The sequence below is a fragment of the Dermacentor variabilis genome, chromosome 2 (genome assembly GCF_050947875.1).
Source record: "Dermacentor variabilis isolate Ectoservices chromosome 2, ASM5094787v1, whole genome shotgun sequence".
In the NCBI taxonomy this organism is placed as follows: Eukaryota; Metazoa; Arthropoda; class Arachnida; order Ixodida; family Ixodidae; genus Dermacentor; species Dermacentor variabilis.
In genome coordinates this window covers 128,551,358-128,572,938 of record NC_134569.1, presented here as the reverse complement: position 1 = coordinate 128,572,938, position 21,581 = coordinate 128,551,358, and the positions used below count along the sequence as shown (strand labels likewise).

At 44.7% G+C, this 21,581-nt stretch overlaps 1 protein-coding gene across 9 annotated transcripts in view; it reads right to left on the bottom strand.

Moving 5' to 3' along the window:
* Window positions 1–3,324: 3,324 nt before the first annotated feature.
* Epac (Exchange protein directly activated by cAMP) overlaps window positions 3,325–21,581 on the bottom strand; it is a 514,493-nt gene continuing 496,236 nt past the window's right edge. For 7 of the 9 annotated variants that reach the window (XM_075681972.1, XM_075681974.1, XM_075681975.1 and 4 more), the window contains 9 exons: window positions 19,942–20,096; window positions 17,028–17,174; window positions 15,609–15,706; window positions 14,546–14,671; window positions 11,228–11,406; window positions 9,130–9,424; window positions 7,952–8,006; window positions 7,616–7,670; window positions 3,325–6,537 (listed from right to left, as the gene is read on the bottom strand). In XM_075681972.1, coding sequence (XP_075538087.1) covers window positions 6,465–6,537; window positions 7,616–7,670; window positions 7,952–8,006; window positions 9,130–9,424; window positions 11,228–11,406; window positions 14,546–14,671; window positions 15,609–15,706; window positions 17,028–17,174; window positions 19,942–20,096 — 1,183 coding nt within the window. In that variant the 3' untranslated portion in view covers window positions 3,325–6,464. The remainder of the gene's footprint in view (window positions 6,538–7,615; window positions 7,671–7,951; window positions 8,007–9,129; window positions 9,425–11,227; window positions 11,407–14,545; window positions 14,672–15,608; window positions 15,707–17,027; window positions 17,175–19,941; window positions 20,097–21,581) is intronic. The other 2 variants (XM_075681973.1, XM_075681976.1) reach the window with 1 other exon arrangement.

Sequence of the window (21,581 nt, the reverse complement as noted above, 5' to 3'; positions counted from 1 at the left end):
CTGTGCCCAAGCGCGAATTTGCAGTGTTTATCATGTTATTTCGCAGTGATAGAAGCCAGCGCGTCTGTAAATAGCGAAGTTCTGAACTTACGAACCCTTGAGCACGAAAGCAGTGCGCAAAATAAGCAGTGCACGGAACGCAAGTGAGAGAGCAAACGTGCAACACTCTATCTTGCCACAACTTGACACTGGCGGCGGCGAACGGCAGAAAACAGTGCACGGAACAAATTATATCCTGGCCTTCAACTTGTGCATAGCGTTCGTGTCTCCGTTTTCACGGGACAAGCGCGTGCGACCTGACGCGCACAATTTCAATTTCACAACTGGAACCCTCCATACTATTACACCGCCGGCAGTTGTGTAGCGCCAACCCGCTCTCCTCCTCTCCTTTGTCACCTCTTCTCCGACCGACAGACGCGGAACTGTCGCTATGATGTTTGTGCCAGCCTAGTCCATGGCAGATCCGCCGCCGCATTCTCCGCGACTGTACTGACGGTTGTACGCACATTATAGGCTGAAGAGTGGTTGTGATTTCGCGTCGATGAACGCTTGTTCTGCCCCGATAGCGTTAAAGGTGCGCATTGTGTGAGGTGAACGCATGCTACGTACAGGGGATGAATGGCCACTGCATGAAAAGTGAAGATGACGAGCGGTACGTGCGCGGCACTGCAGAGGCATCCAGCGAACTTTTATGCTCCTTTGGAGCTCAGCGACAGCCTACGAATGTACTCACGCTAGGGAATCACAGATACGTACGGATACCTTGAGCAAGCGTGTTCTCGGAGAACGCGGAAACAACATGCAAAGGCTACGACGGAACAAAGCAGCGCAGAAACTTACTACCGGAAGCGGCGGAACCGGAACCAGGCGGCGGCGGCGGGTCCTCAAAGGTTTGCGCTACTTAATATAAGCGTTAGCTGGTGAAGGTCTTGTAGTAGAAACCACAAGATACATTAGTTGCGTGCACCGAGCTTTATCAGCTTCGATGGACTGCACTGTTACCAGAACTTCAGTTTTAGAGCGCAGCTCTTTGGCGTCCGTTCCTGGGTTTCGCGTCGTCGTCGGCGTTGTCGTCGGCCTCGTAACCAGCTCCGCCCCCCTTTCATCCCCCCAGCGCTAGCAGCGACCGATTGATACTGCTGGATGCCGCTGACGCCGCTAGAGAGTCAAGATAACGTGACTGCATAGAACACCGTCGCCGCCATGCAGAAAGAGGAGGAAAGGGTCCCCCCCCCCTGTTCTTGTGTGGCGGATAGGGTGCTCTTCAGTTGCCGACGCGCCGGTTATTTCACGTAGGCCCCGGCACGTCGACGAATACGTGACCACCTTCCCACGGCTAGACCTGGTTCTTAGCGCTGCGGAAGCGAGGGTATCATATTGTTTGTGTCGGCATCGGCGGCGTTGTCCCTGAAACCAACTCCGCAGCTGGGGTTGACTCACTATCGGCGTCAGCGGCATCAGTCAGTCGCTGCTATCTCTTCCCTCCTCCCTTTATCGTGTTGTCCGCTTGCTGCGCGCGCTTCTGCCCCCATCGTTTGCCGCTGGGTGTACACGCCGCCCCCCTCCCCCCTCTTCCTGCGAGTCTCCGGTTGTCAAAGCGCCGGCTCGAACTTAATTCCTTTCTTCGCTCCTCCTCCAATGCAACCCCTGTGCGGTGGCAATCAGAGAGCCAGATCGATGGCGGCGGATCTGTATATGTGCACCGCCCGAGCCGAAATTGCCGCTGCCGTTCGCCCTGTGCGGTGGCAATCAGAGAGCCAGATCGGTGGCGGCGGATCTGTATATGTGCACCGCCCGAGCCGAAATTGCCGCTGCCGTTCGCCACTGCGAAATTATCTGCCAGTTCTTTCTGAGCCATGAGCGAGACGACCGATGGAAGTCCTCCGTCTGCTGCTGCTGCTGCTGCTGCTAAACGAGCTGCCAGAGCAGAGGCCCAGCGCCGTCGCCGTCAGAATCCAGAGGTGCGTGCCGCCGAAGCAGAAGCTTACCTAGTGGAGTCTTTGTTAAAGGAATACGTGTGAAAAATAAAAAAAAATTCTGTGATAGCGCATACATGTGTTGCTCGATTTCTTTGCCTCAATCTATCGAAAAGGTGAAACAGCTTATTTGCTGCGCTCAAATTTCGCATTAGGAAGTAACGTAATCGTCGGTAATTTTTTTCACTTGCAGTGTGTTTTCTTGTGGGCGCAACGGATATGGGTCATTGTACTGCAAAGAAAGTTTGTTTTATAGGCTTGACGCGAAAATTCAGTAGTGAATAACGAAGTTTTTATCGGCAATTGGCTCAGGTTCGCGGACCACATCGCGGCAATAAGTTGGGCGTTGGTTTCGGTTTGTAATCAGTGCGCCTCTGGTCAATACCATCCGGTCGGATACCCAAGGTCGAGAAAGCCCGCTGGTGTGGCTTTCTTTATTTGTAGCAGCAGAACGAAGTTCGCTGTTCTCTATAATCACTGGACTATCAAGGCGATTGTTTCATATTGGAGTCCTAAATGGCCGTACGGCGATAACGGTCGAGCCTTGAAACATACAGCAACTTTGCAACTACACCCTTAGCAAGATGACGGACCCCGCCAATGTTGGCAGATGACTATGCATTTTGAATATCTCCTGTTAAAGATATGCTTCTTGCATATCCGTTATGTGCGGCTATGGAAAACGGGAGGATCTTCGACTGCGCTCAGCAAAGGAAAACGCAGCCGAGGACAGTTATGCAGTATAGCAGTTATAACTAACGAAAATGCAATAAGCAGTAAGGAGTACTTACCTTTAGGCCCCATTCAAATTAATATCACGGGTGCAGAACATTTAATTCGAACAAAATGTCCTTTCTGGCCATTAAAATACTGCTTACCGCAGTTGCTTCTGTGCTTATCAATGTATTCGCAGGAATACGTTAAGGTGGCCGTTGTTTACCAAGGCAGATACCATCGAAAGGCTGCGGCTTATTGCAAGTCTAGAATAGTTCTAACGCTAAATTTCACCAGCTAGGCCGAGTAGTAGAACGCCAAATATGTTGGTATAACAAATACACGAAACGACGCTGGTTTTTTTTTCTTTCCACACTATGTATTTACTGTATATTCATACAAATATCAAAACATATTTTACATGAGGAATATACATATTTATATGGGAGAAACAAAATTTTTGGTTATAGATACACACACAGATTTGTGTATTTTACAACTGTCACAAATCTATTTTAAACGTCACACTGTTCTCGTACACACCTACGCAGATACTGCACGCATGAAAATAGACGAAAACGTTTGAAAACGCTGGATTCTTCGGTTGGTGCAGCATGGAATAAAACGCACATGGTCAGACAGCTAACAATCAATGTTCAGAAGGGCAGCATTCAGGTGTGTCATTCAAAGATAGAAGGAAAACAAGCTACAGTTAGCGAGTGCCAAAGCGATGACGATGAGGAACAGTGTTTAAACACAGAGTCGCGTGAAATATTGTATATTTAAGCACGTTAGGAGTGACAGAATAATGGATGAGAAAAGAAAAATGGAGCACGAAGAGTTAACGCATAATAAGCAGATTACAAAGGTGCACTCGGTGAGCCTAAACGAAGCTCTGATGGTGTCACTACTTAAGTAACACTGATAAACACGCAATACATATGTAGGCTGCCTATTTTTTTGCCGACCACATGGTAGAATTCTGAACAGCAATTTGAAAACCCTAACATCAAGTTGCAAAAACAGCAACTTCAGGAAGTCACCTACGTTCTAGTTTGCATAGATCTTTTTTTTCCACAGTTCCAATAATCTCTGCAGTCTTGTTCAGTGGGTTCAAATTGCTAGCTATATTGCTGTTACGTTCTTTTTTTAGGTTCTTCAACACCAGAAAGAAAAGCGCAATGCAGAATCCGAGATGTGAAAAGGAGTCTCAGTGCATTGCATGGTGAAAAACATAGGTTTGCTTGGGTGCACAGTATTACACTCATTTGCACTGGCGTGCTCTGTATGCGACCTGCAAGGCTGCAGTGCAGTTTGTATGAATAAGGTTACACGGAGATGTACGATGTTCACGAGAAACAAGCCGATGAAAACATGCACAAATCAAGGATCAGAGCATAATCATTCATCAAACGGGATTACATAAAAGCTATGAATATGACCCATGTTTACCCGCCGCATGAATAATCCAAGTGCAGAACCTGCCCACCGCAGAGAAAGCATAAAAGCCTGCGTCTCTCTCCATTTCTTGGGTTGCACCAAAGCAGTTCACAAGCACTAACAGCCACGAGCAATTGATGACTGCTGGTGACAGACAAATTTAGCCATGAGATTATTGCGTTTCCCTACCTTGTTCACTTTCTCATGAAATATTGTGAAGCTTTCAACCAATAAGAAATGCTACACAATTCACTTCTGTCTACTCACATACTTAGGACGCACTTCAAAAGCATATTGAGAGCACACTGAACTGGTCACTGTATCTTCTGGTGGCCACATGGACTTAGATTCTCAACTTGGTGGAGCTACAATTAATAACTTCCACCTGTGCTTTTTCAACAATGAGCAATTTTTGCACCACCTATGAGGCACTAGTGAAAAATTAGTATAGCGCTGAAGTACTCTTCTCTAATTTTCTGAAATAGCTTCGAAAATATCTGGTATATTTCTATTTAACTTACATTAACACAACCAACAAAGTTTTGCTGGCAGTCCAGAAAGAATACTGTGGTTCTAATGCATTTTAGATTCGCAGATAACCTGCTTTTTGGATAGTGCAACCATTTAGCAATGGTGTATGATGGGTTTGTCAAAATGAGGCAGTCTGACTTTGTTCACGTCGCTTTCATGTTGAGGGCAGGTTCTACCAGCAAACTGTTTTTCAACAAGAGGAACAGGATGAGAAAGTTCACTTGACATATTGTTAGCCAGAATATGCACATCACCCTGAATGTAAATCATTAGAAATAGCATGCATGATTCCTGCGTGGAGTGGATGAAAATTAAGACACGTGACCTATTTATCTTTAAAAATAACTGGAATGGTGTTAAACTGGATCGTATCGATGTACGTGATTACATGTTATAAATAAACAGCATGCAACAACAAGGAATGATGAGAACATATAGAACAAATAAAACTAAATGAAAATATGTTCTTCTTCTACACTGTACAAACGTATGTACAACATCTTGTAGAATCTGGGTAAAGGTCTACATAAAAAATCTGTCCAGGAACGAAGCGGTCTCTCAAAAATAGTTCAGGTACAAGTACCCCAGCTCAGGAGTTTTGTTCACAAACATGTGGTTTTCTGGGAAACAAAAATCTAGACCATTTACCCGGTCAGGACTTTACACAGGGCTAGGAGGATCCATCAATAGCTCAAGACTTGCCGCAGTGCGGTATAGAGCCAGGGAAGATGGAGAATATCAAATGAAAATGGCAAAGACAACAGAAGTGCTGTGCCCACTGACTTAGAGGACCAAAGCAGTGACCACGATAATATTTCTTTTAATTCTTGCACTGAGTGTTCTACTACTAGCTTTATGTTCATTCATGTTCATAAATTTTCACAATCATTTTACAGAACTTTTGGTAGCATGTAATGTTCCCTACAAAATTATCTTTCAATTGTGCAGTGTAATTCACAGTCTTCACCTAAAGACTGTCCTTTCAGCCTTCATAAAGGCAGGTCGATGTGTCTGTACTGTAAACTACAATAATGGCTTTCAAGACATTTTACTGGATGCACATTTGTGTTGCCCCTGAAGGTAAAATTAAGCACACTCCACGTCATCCTATGAACATTAGTCCCACGAATAATACTTTATATATACCTAGGGTCCTAAAACAAAAATCTTCCATTATCGTTGATGATACGTGAAGAACTTCATTCATTGAAAGAGAGTCCAATGACAGGTGCTAAGCTTGAGTGAGCTTTGTAATGAATGCACACTATAGCAGAAAATATCTTCCGAGGCGACAAAGCTTCCAAATTAACATTGGGAAAAACAATACATAGGCCGGTGGTGAAGCTTCTGCTTCTGCTATCTTTGCCATCTCACCTCACATCTGGCAGAGAACAGTGAGCATCGGGAAATTACCACATATACACTGCAACAGTGGAGTCTTGGCTTGAGGCAACAACCATGAGTAAAACAGCTTGTATGTAGTTGTAGTGCTGCAGTGGCAGCAGCAGTTGTAGTGACAGCTGCACTCCTCCTCCCGCCCTTGTTCAATTAACCTTCAGCTCTACCTTTGCTGGCAAGTGGCTCTTCTAAATGGACGATTGGTCTTCACTGCTTTCCTTAGCCCTATCTGTATATATAACACAATTCTGTATGCACCATGTGACGAGTTGCTTTGTTTCCGCATTTACACCTAAACTACAATGTTACGATGAATTCCAAAGGAAGCTGAGAACAATGAAGTATCATAGATCGTGGCTAGCGTTGCATGCTAAGTCTGAATAAATTAAGACTGGAGCGTCGTCTTCATGGCCGCCGCGGCTCCAAAGCATGTGAGAGTTGTGTAAGTCTCCTCTGATTGTCGATCACCTTGAGTGTTCTGAAAAAGAGCAAGAAGCCATGGCTCTCCTGAGACATCTCTGTATTTTTCACATAGCATACGAATCATAGGCATTTGTTTGTAACCCACTGCAACATTATTACGAGAAAATGGAATATTTTATGTATTTATCTGTAATAAACAATCATGAATCATCTATGGCCTAAATGCAAAAACCTATGTACAGATATATATTGCGGCGGCTAAATTAGTGTAAGTAAATAAGAATATATTAAGAAGGTATTAAAAATTATACTATATATTAAGAATATATAGTATAAGTAAGTAAGAATCGACCGTGACAGAACTTACTGACTACCTAGTTAGCACTTTTAGACATCTATATATGCCTTAGAAAAGAACAGCAGTAAGAAATTTAAATCACATAACAGCATTCTTATAACACATTATTATAATTTTGTTATGTTTTCATACTTAACAGAAGCAAGTGGTGCACTGCAGCATTAGAAGCTTTAACAGTCTGCAGACTTTTAAGTAGTGTGTTGATGTTACATTGTTCCATGTGAAATATTTAAATAAGAAAATCCCCTGTTGGATATTGTTGCTTTCAAACATAACAAAATATACTTTCAGTCTATACATCCTCATTTGTATATAATAGTTAAAAAGAGTTGCTTAAACAATCAGGAATGTATGAATGGTATTAAAGCTCATCAGATCATGTCAGAAAGATGTCTTTGTGGATGTATTTTTTCAGCATTTGCAGATGTTTGTGTTTCCATTAACCCTTTTGCTACTGTTTCCTCAATGTTTTTGTGCGTGTGTGTTTACGAGTGCTGCCTTTTGAATGAGCCAATAACAGGGGTCAATAACAAGAACTTCTCAGAAACATTCTTTTTTGTGTATTTTCATTGTTTGTGTGAGATGAACTTTCAATCTGCTGTCAGTATATATTCTTTTTTTTTACTGTTCGGAAATGTTACATCGTTTCATACTGACATCTCACTTCAGAAAAGGTGAGCAGTCGGTACTGTCAATAAGCAGCAATAGCCCCTTGAACAAATATTTAAAAAAAGTTAGTGACACATATTGGTGGATAATGGATGTATTTGCATACCTTATGTACTCCCGAACATCTTGCTGAACTTTTCCTGGTGGAGGTGGTTCCAAATCTTAAAATAAAAGAAACAAATTATTGTGTAGCAATCCACTTTTACAAGAGAAGCGTTGTTTTTCTTGAATTAACACATAAATGAAAGTTCTGTTCATAGAATTTTGAGACATTCTGAAGAAATCATTAGAAAAGTGCTACCACTACCTGGAAATCTGTATTCATTTCTTGCATATTATAGATCCACAATTGATTTGAGTTATTCGATCTTCAGTTGACTTAATAATGTAACATATGCAGAAGAAGCCCATTCATTTCTACAGCACAGTCAAAATTACTCACTTAATCTTTGGCTTCTTGAGTGCCTCAGTGACCGGAGTGTTTGTCCAATCATGTGCTGAAAATAGAGATGAAAGTTTCTTGTCAAGCACAAAAATAATATGCATCAGCAGTTAGTACAAGTTTTTGAAGTTAAAGACGACCAAGACCACTCAGGAGAGAAGCCCGTTCATCCTATATGCCAGCTTCTATACACTCGGTGGAAAGAAACTAAAAAGATACATATTGGCAAGCTTGGTAGTCCTGAGCACGGGAACTGTTTCCCACTTTTATAGCATCTAAATTATGGCAAAATGAACGCGCACGCATGTGTTCGTGTTGAGTCAACCATTAGAGATGCTCGCATAATACTGCTGCTTAGCAGGATCCTCAAAGAAGCTGTATTGTCTGCAACGGTAATGCAGCTAGCTCGTTAAAATATTTCTCACGAACTAAAAATTGATCTCGAATGCACTTGCGGTTGTGTTTCTAGACTTGCTTTCTTTTTCCCACGACGTAATGTTTCAGCTGAATATTGTAAACAGAAACACAAACTGCTAAGCTGATTTTCACTCTTCTAGCACCTCATGTGAACAGCAGTGATATGCTGTGAAAAGAAACTGGAAATTATCTCGCTAATTGACCAAATCACTCAGTACATGAACCTCAAGCTTGAAATGAGGAAAGAAGTTCTCCATTCGCGCCCCAATAATTATGTGATGGAATATTCTGTCATAAAAAAGCGTGCATAAAGGGCGTGTAGTGACTTGGAGTGCTTGCAGGTGACACCGAGTGGCGATAAACGAGTGCCTGACAGGCTGGCGACGGAAGAGCGAACAAACAAAGAAACTGCGGGATCAGAGCCATCTGAAGGTTTTGTAGTGTTATTTTGGAGCGCTTTGACGAGAAATTCCTGGCAAACGTTTCTTTCCAAGTTGCCCGATATCTTTGCCCAATAACGTGGAGCAGCAAAAGCGGCTTGAGCATAGTGAATTTACTGAAAGTGTGTCAAAAAATAATTTTGCCAGAACTGCGACGGTGCAATTTCGATAGCAACGCCCCCGGCGGCCACACTCGGCATGCTCGCTCTACAATGGTGCGACCGGTAGCTTGCCCCCAAAAGCGAATTGGATCACTCGTTCGGTGGCAGTCAGCCGGCCTCGCACGACATTAGTCCCGATCGAAGCGAGAGTGCGACCTACCATTTTCTCGAAGTTGACAAGACCGTCGATGTAGGTCTTGTTTCCTTCGTGGCAGAAGGTCATGTCCTTCAGCAGGAGGGGCATGAAAGGTACCAGCGGCGGCTGCACCTTCGACACGGCCACGCGGTACCGCCGGTGGTTCCGAGACGGGTCGATGAGCGTTTCGAATTCGGCGAAGGTGCGCTTCACTTTTCCCGGCAGCCGCTCCCACGTCTGGCTCAGCCGGCTCACGGCCACGTTGCTCAGTCCCATGACGATGGCGAAGAACGCGTTCAAGTTCTGGTACTCGCGGCAGCTGCGAACCAGAAAGACCAAGAACATCAGCGCGCGGCGAGATAAGTGCGCGCCCCGCGGAAGGTCACGTGGACCGAGAGCGTGTGGCCAGATTCACTATAGCTCTTTTTTTTTTCACACAAACAATATGTTATTCATCGATACGTTCCGTACGTCATCTGTTTTCTTATAACAATTGCTATGCCAAAATGTTTCAGTACAATGAGTGCTTTCAGTGTTCTGGAAGTTCATAAATTATCGTGAGCCATTAGTACACACTAACGAGCGCAAAGAAGCGGCGCAATCATTGTGGCGATAGAGATGACAGCGATGAAGACATCGGTAAATATTGCACAGCTCTTGCAAAGGACAGCCTTATGATTGCTGAGACCGGCAAGGTAATTCGTTTGGTAGTATCAAAACGATACTGCAGCCTGACGATTTTCTCGTCATCACGTTCGACACCCCGATGTTATGTTACGATTTTTTTACGGAGTGCCCCTGCAAATACAAATAATTTTCAAAGGGCGATGCTATCACAAACAAATATTCCTAAGGGATACAAAATTGGCACGCACAGCAAACCTCTTCAGGTGAGCTACAACGAATTCATTTAACGTGCCTCTTGTCGATAAGGCACAGACTCGCGCATTCCTACGGCGACTTTGCCAAGCAGATTACGTGAATATCAGCAAGTAACAGGAAGTTTCCTTAAAAATAAAAATTGTCAACTTCCCTAGTATAGCACAAAGCTACATGAAAAGCCCATGCTGGCTTCTCAGAAAGAAAGCTTCGCAATTACAGAAAACTTCGTCTAGGTCTGGAGATCGAACCCGGGACCGAGGCCCTTCCGAGGCGGTCGGTCACTCTACCGTGTGATCTGACCAGGAGGCTACGGACTAGACGCAGAGCCAGAACGAATCTATCGACAACCAAAAGCACGGGTGACAGGGAATATAGCATTCGTTGCCGATCTCAGTTTTCACACCAATCTCTGCCACTTACCCAGATTTTTTTTTTTTGTTCTTATGAATGCGAAAGAAGAGTTAGCTTTGCAAACTCAATTATACGAGGGTGAATCAGGAAGCCTTTGTCCCTATTTATTATTAGCCAAAGTAAGATACATACGGGTAATTACAAATTACTATTCTGTGTGACTCACACTATCTTTCCACATAGTTCCCACACCGGTTCAGACATTGGTCTCATCGCATGCCCCTGTGGTAGAATTCGTCCGCCTGACTATGAAACCACCGTCGGACCGCCTGACTTCATCGTTGCACGTTAATCGCTCTCCTGCCAGGAACTTCTTCAGCGGACCGAAAAAGTGGAAATTAATAGGGGCCAGCTCCGGACTGTGTGGTAGGTGGTCCAGACTCTCCAACTGAAATGACCGGAGCTTGCGGGCGGCTCTGATTGACACACTTCGTTGCTCGCACGCCGTGGACGTGTGAAGCACAACCGCCATCTTCAACAACTGACAGCAGCGCCGTGCCGCGGTGCCACCGGCAGATAAGGCCGGGCCGGTCAATGAAATATCCAGCGTTGAGAACGGATATTATTAAAACTTCTTTCTGGGCGAGTTGGTGCATACTTGACATGAAAACTGTTTACAGCGCAAACACATGCAACCACAAAGTATGTCCTGTCCCTTATACTTTGTGGTTGCATGTGTTTGCGCTGTAAACAGTTTTCATGTCAAATGAGAACGGATATGTTGACTTCGCATTTACAGCCGTAATTTGGGTAGAAAGGCAAATAGGGACAAAGACTTTCTGATTTGAAGGGACAAGCTACAACCACGAACGCGAGGACGGGCACTCACTGGGAAGCAATCTTGATGAACTTCCGTAGAAGCTGCACTCGTCGGCCGATCGGATTCGCCAGGCACATCTCAGTGACGACCCAGAACTGAACTTCGTTGAACCTCCTCTGGAACACGTCTAGGTTGGACATGATTTTCCGGAACTGATGCCTGCCGAACACCTGGTAGATGAGCTCGTACTGCGAGACCGAAGAAAAAAAAACAACAACCCGAAATTATCAGATATATGGGGAGAAGACTGCTTCGCGTCACAGGCAAAGCCGCAATGGTACCTCTCTCCTTTTTTCCGCAAGCCGGAGACAAGAAATAACAAACCCTGTGACATTTCCACCTGCTAACTTGTCCATCGTGTAACTTTACTGCAACAGCAGTTGCGAGGTAGCAAATTATAAAAGGATGGATAGGTGGGCTAGTTGACAACGCATATTGATAAAAAGTTAGAGCGCTAGAAACACGAAAGACGTATAGAGAAAGAAACACACACCACACGCGCTCACTCACAACTGATGTTTAATGCACGTATGGAAAAATACATTAATAAAGATAAAATCAGACATCCACCCGTTCGCAGCAATTGCTACAAATTGCTACAATTGCTACGTCCCGGGCCAGGACGAACTTTTCTTCAACTGCGAGGCTTTTCTTTCGAGGAACCCGCATGGGTTCCTCGAAAGACGAATCCACCCGTTCGACATCCACCCGTTCAGACATCCAGACATCCACCCGTTCGTAGCAATTGCTACGAACGGGTGGATGTCTGATTTTCTCTTTATTAATTATTTCTCTCCACCTTGCGGGTTTCCGCAGAACTATTATGGAAAAATACATTTATAGAAAGAGGACGCTTCGCGCATGTCAAGATCAGGTATAAAAGATGAGGTCGGTTGTGAGTGAGCGCGTGTGGTGTGTGTTTCTTTCTCTACGTCTTTCGTGTTTACAGCGCTCTAACTTTTTATTAAAGCAAATTGTGTTTGATCGTTCGTCACGCTACGGTTCAAGCACCGGCATGGTGTGACATAAAATAAGTTGCGTCTGTATTCGCGTTACTACTGAACGTCAGCACGTGGACATTGAGCAACTACGTTGGACGCTGTTAAAGTGTATGCAACGCTGTGCATTGACTGTCAAGCAAAGACGACGCCCAACAAACCGATTCACGATGGGATGGTGTTGACGTGGAGCCACAAGCCTTAAGCAAGTGGCCCGCCTTTATTCTCTTCGCTGTCTCTTCCACGCCACCTACATAGATGGGCGAAAACACGGTAGCGCCGCATTGCTATTTGCACTGCTATTTGTCGTATAATTCTCGCGATGAACAATCCCTACATAGAATGTTTTGTATTGAAGAGCTGTAACAAGAAAAATTACCGGTCTTGAACGCAAAAACAGGTGTTCGCCTTTTCATATTAGCGTTCTGTGTGTCACTGGAGCTTTCTAAATGTATTCAGCGAATACCGGAAAAGAAAATCACGTTGCAGTATTAAACCTATCGATCACTGAATTAACACAGCAAGCTGGGCGATTTGGTGACTGAACATGTTCCTAGGGGTACTAGGGGTACTACACCTAGGAGTAAAATCGATCACATTGAAGCTCACTGCCGTTTACATCAATCGGCATTACAGAGTAAATGCGATTAAACAGTCACTGGAATAAGACCAAATTTCTCGCTTGTCGTTCAAAATGTACTGCAACTTTCCCAACGGTTTGTCTCGCTTATATGAATTACAATAGCTTCAAGCTTTCATGCTCTACAGCAATACACTTGATCAAAGCGGCGAGATGTAAAAAAGAAAACATCGTGATCCTTCTTTTGTTATTTTTTTTTCTTTCGTGTATAGAGCCACGAGGAAGAGCAACAAGAAACATCACGATACATTTTGATGTGAAGTATAAGCACTGTACTGAAGCGGCTCATTTCAGATACAAGCCATCATGTTTCGCTATTTCCAAGCGCCTATAATGTGGCGTTTTGAATCTCTGACAGTAGGGAGAGTGCAACAACAAAGTCTAGAAAGGGTCTTTATCTTTTGTGTATTGCCTAATGCAGTGACGAGTTCCGTATTGCATTAGAGAAATCATGTTTATAATTGTAACGCTGAAAGAAAAGTTGACGTTCGTTCATTGAGGTAGACCATGACCTCGTTGGTCTACTGAATAGACCTTCACTCAATAAAACTTTTGTTGCGTTATTCAGATGTCTATATAGCTGCTTTTGGCACAATTTAAATTTATCTGCCGCCTCCTCTTTCAACTCGTTTAGGAACAATGATGACTTTTACCCCTAAAATACTCCTCTGTTATTTCTCGTAATCGCTGACAAGCCGCCCATTTCGTTACAAGTGTTTCTATCGGGAGCACAAAAACGTCACAGGACCAACATTAGGAATGTCTGTTGGGACTAATAAAAGCGTTACAAGCTAGGTGAAAGATGAACTGTTAGTATAACATAATTTCTTAACAGTCAATGGGCTTCAACAATTATCCGCCGAGCATGGAACGCACTTGAATCGGTCGGTACAAATCAAAACAAACAAGCAAACAAAAGATAATTACTGGCGTGTTTCATGCCTGAATTTTACAATCACTTTAAACAAAACACTGAAGCTAGCAAAGTCGCCGAAGTCCTAATTCCTTCGCGTATGCGATAGTTTCATTAAACGGTTGCTGGCAATGATAATAATAGTTATCAATCAATCAATTAATCAATCAAATCTGTCTATTAAAGTGCCCAGGAACAACCTCGAGGGTATTGGTGCTGGCGCACTGGGCAAAACAATGCACACAAAGAACAATGCAAGCTTACACGCACATACACACATACACACGCGCGCACAAATAAAAAAGAATAATAATTTCGCGAATATAGAAACAAAGCATAAAATGTGTAAACGAAGAGAATACAAGAGAATACAAAGCAAAAGTGGAGAAAGAGAGAAAATGATTGCAGAATGACGGGATACACAGCAGATATGAGAGTTTTTGTTCAGTTATTGAAATACCTCTGCAACTCCTGTCAGGAAAATGTGAAATTTAGGCATGAAGATATCCAGGCACTCTGAATGGACTTAATAATAATAATAATAATAATAATAATAATAATAATAATAATAATAATAATAATAATAATAATAATAATAATAATAATAATAATAATTCATTGCGGAAAACTAAAAGAAAACAGCGTAGAGATCAGGCCCACCAAGACCAAATAGGGCTTGAAATAGGCCTGTTAGGCATAGTGCGGGCAGCCGAACCGCAATCATTTTAAGCCTATTTGTTACACGTGAGATGCTGTTTATAGCGCATGGCGCGTACCTCGTGTATGCAGGAGAACAGATGCCAGTCGTAGAGGGACATGTGGTAGGCGATGTCGTGCGAGCTGAGTGTCTCCAGAAGTGCACCTGTCCCTTCCACCGGGCCCTCTTGTTCGCTCAGAGGCGTCTGGAAGAAGCACGACACATAATGCACGTAAGGCCACAACTTGACGTTCCAATTCGTAAATGCTCACATTGGCATTTGTAAATGGTGAACCCTAAACTGGGCAGCGGCTACTTTACGTCGTCGTAAGTGCGACCTGTCGCAGACATTCGCAGGTATCTCGCAAGACCCTCGCAGCCACTCGCGATCTCATTCGAAGAAGGACGCATTCACGACTGCCAAAAAACACTAAACTTCTGTAGAATTATTCGGCGAACGAAGAAGGTTTGTAAGACATGGTCGTCGATAAAGCCCTTGTTGAGCTCGCGCTCACTACCTTCTAGCTTAGAACCATAAACTTCCACAGCACTAGCCGCCGTGGCTCACTAGACGTAACGCTCCGCTGGTCAGCAAGAGGTCATTGGTTCGATTACCTGCCCCGGCGGGCGCGTACCTACGGAAGCGGAATGTAAAAAAAAAAGAAAAAAAGAACGCTCGTGTGCCGTGCTTTGGGTGCACGTTAACAAACCCCGAGCGGTTGAAATTAGACCTCGGACGCAGCGGTGTCTCTTGTAGAGCGTGTGTTGCTCTGGGACGGTAAACCTGATAAGATAATTCACTTTAATTTTGTCTAAACTACAGCAATTGCTTTATTTAAAGCCCAATCACAGCCTAGCGAAAGTCTAAGAAACTTTCAGCAACGAGAAACGCCCGCGAGAGTGCTATTCGAGCGGTTTCGGCTATCACAGATATAACTTCGCGGTCAAGCAAACGTGAGTTTGGCCGGTTCGATTGCGGGAATGGTCTCTTCCTTTTTTAATGAGCGCGTCGCTGATTAAGTTTATCGATGGGCACAGTGACCCACGTGATGCTTATGCCATTTGGTACGGCCACTGTCTGTTTACATCGCATACGCGATTCGGAACATTTCGCGGAAGTAAACAATCGTGGCACAACTCACGAGGGCGTCCAGGTGATCTGCCGGCGAAATGAAGACCCTTCCATTGATACTCAGACCGGTGGGTACGCTCACCTCAGAGTCCTTGAATGCGATACGTTCTGGAAAGAAATGTAGGGCGTAACTCTACATTTGGCTCTTCCTCTGTCAAACAATTTCACATTGTTCTAACACATTATTCGTTTTTCGTTCTGACACCTTAGGACTTATACTACTTTAGCAAATTAAGTAATAATATAAAGATAGGCCACCGATAGAACGGTTATATCAGAGAGCGCTGCGCAAGTACGCTATCTTCAAGTGTGCGCTCATTTTAATAACAAGAAACACGCCCTCCCACAAATATTATCTCACAGACATCCAATGGTGAGATAGGATTGAGAATATATTGAGAGGAATTCCCAATACATTCCGTGCTATCATCACCGAGTCAGGCAAAGACCAGTTACTTATGCCAGATTGAATTCGGGAATCATTCAACACGTTCATTATTTGCCTTTAAATACACAGTGCGGAGTTCCTTCAGACAGGGCGACTACAAAAACGCCAATCAAAGGAGAAATGGTCAGGTCGAACTCACAAATCGTTCGACACGTTAATGCTATGCCATTAGACACTCGATGAAGGACTTCTTTAAATGAGATTAACAAAAACAACGGCAATCAAAGGAGCAATCGGTAATCGAAGGCGTCAAGAAGATGCAGAGATTCGTGGCCCGTACAATTGTTATTCATAGCGCGCTGCAATATTAACGGCGAATTGCGAGGAATCCGCTAGGAACGCAGTTTCTTTGCAGTGTTCAGTTGAATTTCGCACTGTTCCGCTGAACAGGATGATTACGCGAAATTCGCAGAAGCACGTTCATGCCTTGCGAAAAGCAAGCTACGAAATTCAAAACACAGCATAATGAAATGCTTTCTCGCCTCGTAATTTTATTCATAACATTCGCTTTAAACGAGTCTCGTAATCAACCGAACTAAGAAGACGCTCATTGACACCTTGCGTCTGCTACGGCTCGCGTGAACTCTCTCCTTTTGCTTTTTCCCTCTTCTTTCTTCAAACCCCGATCCTCTCTTTCCTGTGTAGGATAGCAAACCATTTAATTACCCTTTCAGGCTTTCCTGTTTTATTTCTTTCTCTCAGCATGAAAGCTCAAATATAAATAATGTTTAATAAGTTCTTGTTTCTCGCTCATAGAAAATGTTAAATGGAAGAAACACTTATTTCCTATACGTTAGAGTCCCTTTTAAACAGAGTTATGTATAATTTATTCTGGTAGCTAGCATGGTCATCAGCACTGCTTCATGTTATCACACCATCAAAAGAAACCGCACCAGCGTCACTCGCACTAGCTTTTCCCTCAAGCTCAATACGCAATTTGAAATCATACATTGTTTGCAAAATCGGATTCAAGAGACGCACCTCCCGAAGATTTCACTTCGACAAGCACCAGGTCATCTTTGAGGCTCAACTTTTCGGCAGCATTCCTCTTGATGAATTCAGCCGTGGCGCTCACCGCAGTCTTCAGTGTGGTGTACGTGTGGTCGGCACAGTATACCCTGAAGATTACTGCAAGAACGAAGAGAACAAAGTGGGCGTGAAGGACTAGCATACGGCGTGTGCAGCATTTCGCCACTTTTGTAACGGTCATAATCTAGGATCAACCGACACAGAAACAATATAAAGGTACCCTCTAATTTCGAGTTAGAGACTTATCACGCTGAAGCGATTTCGCTATATCGCGGTACAACAGCGCAACATTCAAGAAATTCTGGACAAAGCAAGCGTGGCTGGTGCCAAGCAATAAATCCATAGCAATAGTAATCCGCTGAAAAACGGTCGCTGGAAAAAAGAAAAACCATGTACATGCGACACGCTATCACGGGCTATGGGTTGACGAGTTGAGACCGCTCCGCCAGCGACGGGGGGGGGGGAGGGGACAAGCGCCGGCAAACTTCGCTGACTATAACACTAAAGCGTTCGACAGCACCCGTGCATTTCCGCGAATGAGTCCATGCGCAGACTTGGTCCCGGTCACTCGGTTCATTGCTTTGTTTTGCCAACACCTAACCTCCGCGAGCCACTTAAGCTCGTCGGCCCCCACTCCTGGGATCAATAATCAACCGGCTTAAAGTTCGTAAAGTGCTAAAGTTCCAAGCTCGGAAATCATTGTGTAAGAGCGCCGATCCTCAATTTCAATATCTCCATTGCGCACCTCGATCCTCATTTTTTAGCAAAACATATATGGCGCTGGTGCCCGAGCACATCCTTCCTTAAGTTTTTTTCAGCAGCTGAGCTAGAGCTACACAGCAGCAGCTGTAATGCAATGAAAGAAAAATATAAAACCATGAGGTTCTAAAGGTGTCCAAAAGGAAAAGAAGAAAGAAAGATAACAGATGTAACTCAGAGCCTCCGCTAAGGCTTTCATACTCGTCCTTATCATCTATGTGACAGATTTTGCATTAAAGTTTTCGAACGTTCAAACGTCATTATTGAAATCTCAGGGGAAATAAAGAAGACTAAAGGCCGAACTGCACGTACGTGCTTGCCACCGCGTGAAAAACTCACGTCCGCGCGTCTTGCGTTTGCCGCGCCTCGCGACGAATGGCGGTCGGAACCTACAAGAGCCGCGCCCACTTGGCTCGCTATTTTCGCCGTCGTAGGCACTCGCTTCGCATTTTTCGTGAGGCAGCCCGAGCCCCGATATTTTTCTGGAGGATATATATCTGCGCCCGCGGCGCGCTTCGACGCGTGCCATCTCTACCGAACCGCCCGCACACGCGTAGGCGCGAGCTTTCGCTCGCCGGCAAGCGTACGTGTAGTTCAGCCTCAGAGGACCACGGGATTGTTGCGGCAGGTTTTGCAAAAGCGCTTTGATTTGCCTTTTTTTTTTCACGCCGAGCGGGTGTCACCGCGTCGTCGACGCAGATAGCCACGTTGCTATGTGAAAACAAAGTAAATGACCCCGCCGTCATTTATGATCGTCGTTTTCTTCTCGTTCTCATAAACGTAGAAGATGCTTCATCTACAGTTCTCGCCACAGTGAAAACGAGACATACGGCTTCTACATTATTTAATGAGTAAATTTGCGACTAATTGGTAACCTAATCTTGCTCGCTAATATTTTCTTTCTTCCAGTAACTCCTCTTACGTAACGCTGCCAAGTTTACCTGTTCAGCTTAGCGACGCAAGCGAAGGAGCCCAGTCTACAGCTTCCACTGTTCCCAAAGCAGCGGCCCAAAGGTTTGATAACTGCAGTTCCAAATGGCCTGAGGCCAAATTCACAAAGCTTTTCGTTCATAGGTGCCCTCTGCCATTGGCTGGCCGCCTTCGATAACTATATGTCCGACATCGGGCGAATGGCTGGCGGCTGTTGTTACGAACCGTTCTGCCGTAAGAACTTCCCATGAGTATTCCCATGAGTGTTTTCAGAACCTACTTTAGAATACGCATCTTCCATAAGCGGAACCTACGGACCTGAGCAGTCTCTTTTAAAATGAGTGCAAGATTTTTCACGCCAGTATCTGTTCAACAAGTAAGCAAACTTTAAAATTTCAAAAAAGCACGAATGTAACGTCGTTCACCTATGAACACAAATTTCTTGCTTGCTTTAAACCTTTACACAATTATAAAGTAAAATGAAGACACCGAAGAAGCTGGTTGGCCTCACAGAAAAAGGCGAGTTGCGCGGTGTACGGGAATATCTTGCATTAGTTTTTTCTGGAAACTGCGAAATACAGAAACACAATCTACAAACGAATAGATTGAATGCTCCGAATCTTTTTGTACATCAACACGCATAGCCGAGTATGAATTCAAAGTTGTCATCATGTACTGCATAAATAAAAGCGTCAAGCATACCTGATTCTTCCTGCTAAACCGTGGACTCGGGTCAAATTTTGCACAGAGGTAGAATTTTGTCGTGAGTTAGGTTGACCATCACGTTTTTGCGAATTTCTTACCTGTTTCGTCTGCAATAAATCCGAAGTGGGCATCGTCTGCAACGACGCCACTAAGAAGTTTTCTATTTGTTATAATCCAACAAAACTGTGGCGTCATTTGTAAAGGCAACCACAAAAATACTGTCCGAACCCGTGAGAGATGGCGCCATTGTCACGTTGCAGTGGAACCGACACGTTTTCAGAGGCGTCGCTACAGACCCCACCCACATTCGATTCAATGTGCACCAAAGCGTTAGTTAATACCCAGCTAATTGGTATTAAACGAAATTCACCGACAAATTCGAAGGCGACCGAGCCAGCAGTTTGCCAGGAATATCTGGCACTCCCGTTCACGCAGCGTGCAGTGCAGGAGCGGGAAGTGAACAGGCACTCACTCTCGTCGTTGGGTTTGATGGGCCGGTGCACGTCAACCGTGTCCTCGGACGTCGTGCTTCCCGACGACAGGTGACGGATGTGGCCGAAGGGACCCACCTTCCAACGTTGCGGCGCCGAGCACTCGTGTTCTTTCACGTACCTGAAAAGAAATACACTATGGCACTTTTTCCAGCCAATTTTCTCAAAGCCTACGGCACGCAGTGCATTCAGGAAGAGGCTGCTAAGCAGCAACGAAAGAAAAGGAAAAGAAAAGGCAGCTCAGTTTCTGCCATGATCGCACTTAGGGTTAGCACGGGAGCGCGTGGCCACGCATCAAAGTAAACATGCGCAAGCGCACTGACTTCTGGAAGCGTGGCTTGACGTCGTCTGCTACAGATTTTCGGCCCGCCAAGGTCTCGTTGAGGTGAAGCGTAGTGTAGCAGACGACACGAAGCCACGCCTCTAGGCGTCACTGCCCCTACGCAGGTTCGCTTCAATGCGCGGTCGTGCTCGCTGCCCGGACGCTAAGCAGAGTACGGCTCCGCACTTCGCTGTTAACGCCAAGTGTGATCCAGGTAGTGTTGCGGACGCATGCGTTTGGTTCTTGCAGGTATAGCAGATGAGAGTGAGTAAAGAGAAGAAAAAGATTGCATGGTCACGCGATTATGTCACTCATCGTACCTAACACTGCTCTTGAAACTGAAAGGTTAAATCAACGTATACCGTAAACGAATTTACGAGCAAGTTGGAAGGTCGCCCAGTGCTGTGTACGCGCTCTTAAACTCGAACTAGAAAAACCACGAAAAAACCTTAGTGAAAACTCGGAAACCATGTCTAAGCTGGACATGAACAAAAATTACAATGGCCTCGGTTAGGTGACTGCAACGGGGCATTTCCTTTTTCTTTAAAAGGAGCCACGATAGACCGAGTTCTAGATAATGTAATTCTCCAGAATTGACAACAAGGTGGCCTCAAACACAATGGCATGCAAGTGGCACACAGTCGCGGTATCATGTCGGCGCCCAAGTGTGTTTACTGAAAACTCGCCTGTTGCTAAGATAATGCTGGTCATGTCCTATACTGTGACTCCGTGTCTCCAGCAGCGACACGGAAAGAGGCAGGCTGCCCTAGAAAAGCGAGAACTGGACGCTAAAAGGTTTCCTCGTCGGGCGAGGCCTCCACGCTGTATCAGCTTAGAGATAGAGCCAACAGATGTTTCCGCGCTGAGTATCCATCACGTTGGTTTACTTGTGCGAGGGTCAACACAGGCTCGCCGTTCATCAACTCCCAGCCTATCCGCATAGACAAGCAAAGATCTGGATGTCTGTTTTTCAGTCCCTGAGAATCCTTTTATCGCACCCGCTATCAAGCACAGCCAGAATGGGATGCCTCACACTAAATACAAACAAAGTCCGAAACAGCAGCTGTATAAACGACGAGCGTAGTAGAGGCTCTTAATTTACCAGTCTGAGAACGTGAAAAGCTAACCTGAAACGAGCTTAGATGTATTTAAAGAAGTTCTGTCACTTCAACCAATTCACGTCACCTATTGACATTAGACAATCGGTGAACACTCATGGCGGTTGCTGTGGTTCGAAGCGCCTCATTGTATGTTAAACAGCATCGCTGAGCGAATGAGATGAGTAGTTCCTAGGGTATT